Raw genomic sequence first — 1,574 nt, 5'->3', positions numbered from 1 at the left:
AAAAAAAAAAAAAAGAATAAGAATACCCATATGCATTCATTAATAGATAGGGCTAGAGGGCTAGCGAGCTATAGACATAAAAGAGACAAAAAACTGTTTTGCTAATTTTTGGGTCAAAGGAGTCTTGGGACTCTCATTCTTTTTATTTTTGTGTTATGTGACTTTGTTATCATTTTACATGTATTACGTTATTAAGTAGGTAATAGTGATAACAGTAATAATAAACTTACAAAACGATCTAATGTAGTTGTTTTCCGACTGTGTTCCTCAGAGCCCTAGGGCTTTGCAAAGCTGTTTGTGGAGTCACGGTGGGAGTGGGGTGTGGGGAGCCTCAGCCGTGGGGAAGGGTTCACTACTTCCTGTGAGAGGACCAGCTGGGCTCTGAGCTCCCCACCCAGCCTCATCCATGGCCCGTTTTATGCTGTGGGCTTCAGACATGCCTTTGTTTGAAAGTAGTTCTGCTGCTTTAAAATGTTTGATAACCATTACACTAATCTACCCACCTCCCTTTTTGAAAAAAAGGAAAACTTTTTTTCAAGCTGTTTTTTTTTTCTAAAGCTATAAAAACAATACTCAGGTCTGGCGCACTGTGCCTGTAATTCCAACACTGAGAGGCTGAGATAGAAGGATTGCTTGAGGCTAGAATTTCGAGACTAGCCTCTGGGCAACATAGAGAGATCTCATCTCTACAAAAAATTTTAAAAATTGGCCAGGTGTGGTGCGTGTCTGTAGTTCCAGCTGTGAAGGACTGAGACAGGAGGATTGCTTGAACTCAGAAGTTCAACAACAGCCTCAGAAAGATAGAGAGATCTCATCTCTACAAAAAATTTTAAAAATTGGCCAAGCGCAGTGGCTCACACCTGTAATCCCAGCATTTTGGGAGGCCGAAGCAGGTGGCTGTCTCTTATACACATCTAGATGTGTATAAAAAGAGAGAGAGAACACTTCCAGCTCAGATGATCTGTGACCCCTCCGAAGCAGGGAATACCCTCCATTCCAGCCTGGTCCCCAACCCTCATTCCCAAGGAAGGCCCCCCGACTCATCCTGCAAGTATCTTTCATGTCTGCCGTTTGTTGCAGGGGCTGGGGAGAACACCAAAACAAACCTGGAAAACGTCCTCTCCTACCCCAAGGACTTCGCCTGTGTCCACCAGGCTCTGAAGGGCTTCACAACCAAAGGTGTCACCTCAGTCTCTCAGATCTTCCACAGCCCAGGTGAGTGCCCAGGAAGGGGCAGTGTCTGCAGAGGAGGGTCCTGAGAGGACTCTGAAGGGGAACCCAGCACTGGGGAAAAGAAAGGACAGAGGGAATGTTGGAGCTACAGCATCAGGGATGGACTGCGGAGCAAGTGAAGACCTTGGCAGGAGCATCAGGTCACTGCAGGAACTGGATTGTTCTTCTAGTGAGACCTTAGGCAAGTCTCTGGCATTTATCAACTGCTTTAGAATAAAAATAACCAGGCAGATATGGTGGCTCACGTCTTTACGTAATGCTAACACTTTGGAGGCCAAGGTCTTCAAGACCAGCCTGGGCAACATGGCAAAACCCCATCTCTATTAAAAAAAAAAAAAAAA

At 45.3% G+C, this 1,574-nt stretch overlaps 1 protein-coding gene across 4 annotated transcripts in view; it reads left to right on the top strand.

Moving 5' to 3' along the window:
* SERPING1 (serpin peptidase inhibitor, clade G (C1 inhibitor), member 1) overlaps positions 1-1,574 on the top strand; it is a 26,054-nt gene that overhangs the window by 10,377 nt on the left and 14,103 nt on the right. For all 4 annotated transcript variants that reach the window (XM_011998678.1, XM_011998675.1, XM_011998676.1 and 1 more), the window contains one exon: positions 1,081-1,215. In XM_011998678.1, coding sequence (XP_011854068.1) covers positions 1,081-1,215 — 135 coding nt within the window. The remainder of the gene's footprint in view (positions 1-1,080; positions 1,216-1,574) is intronic.

The sequence above is a fragment of the Mandrillus leucophaeus genome, unplaced genomic scaffold (assembly GCF_000951045.1).
Source record: "Mandrillus leucophaeus isolate KB7577 unplaced genomic scaffold, Mleu.le_1.0 Scaffold578, whole genome shotgun sequence".
In the NCBI taxonomy this organism is placed as follows: domain Eukaryota; kingdom Metazoa; phylum Chordata; class Mammalia; order Primates; family Cercopithecidae; genus Mandrillus; species Mandrillus leucophaeus.
The sequence above is the reverse complement of the archived record's forward strand: the minus strand, read 5'-3'. Positions and strand labels throughout refer to the sequence as shown.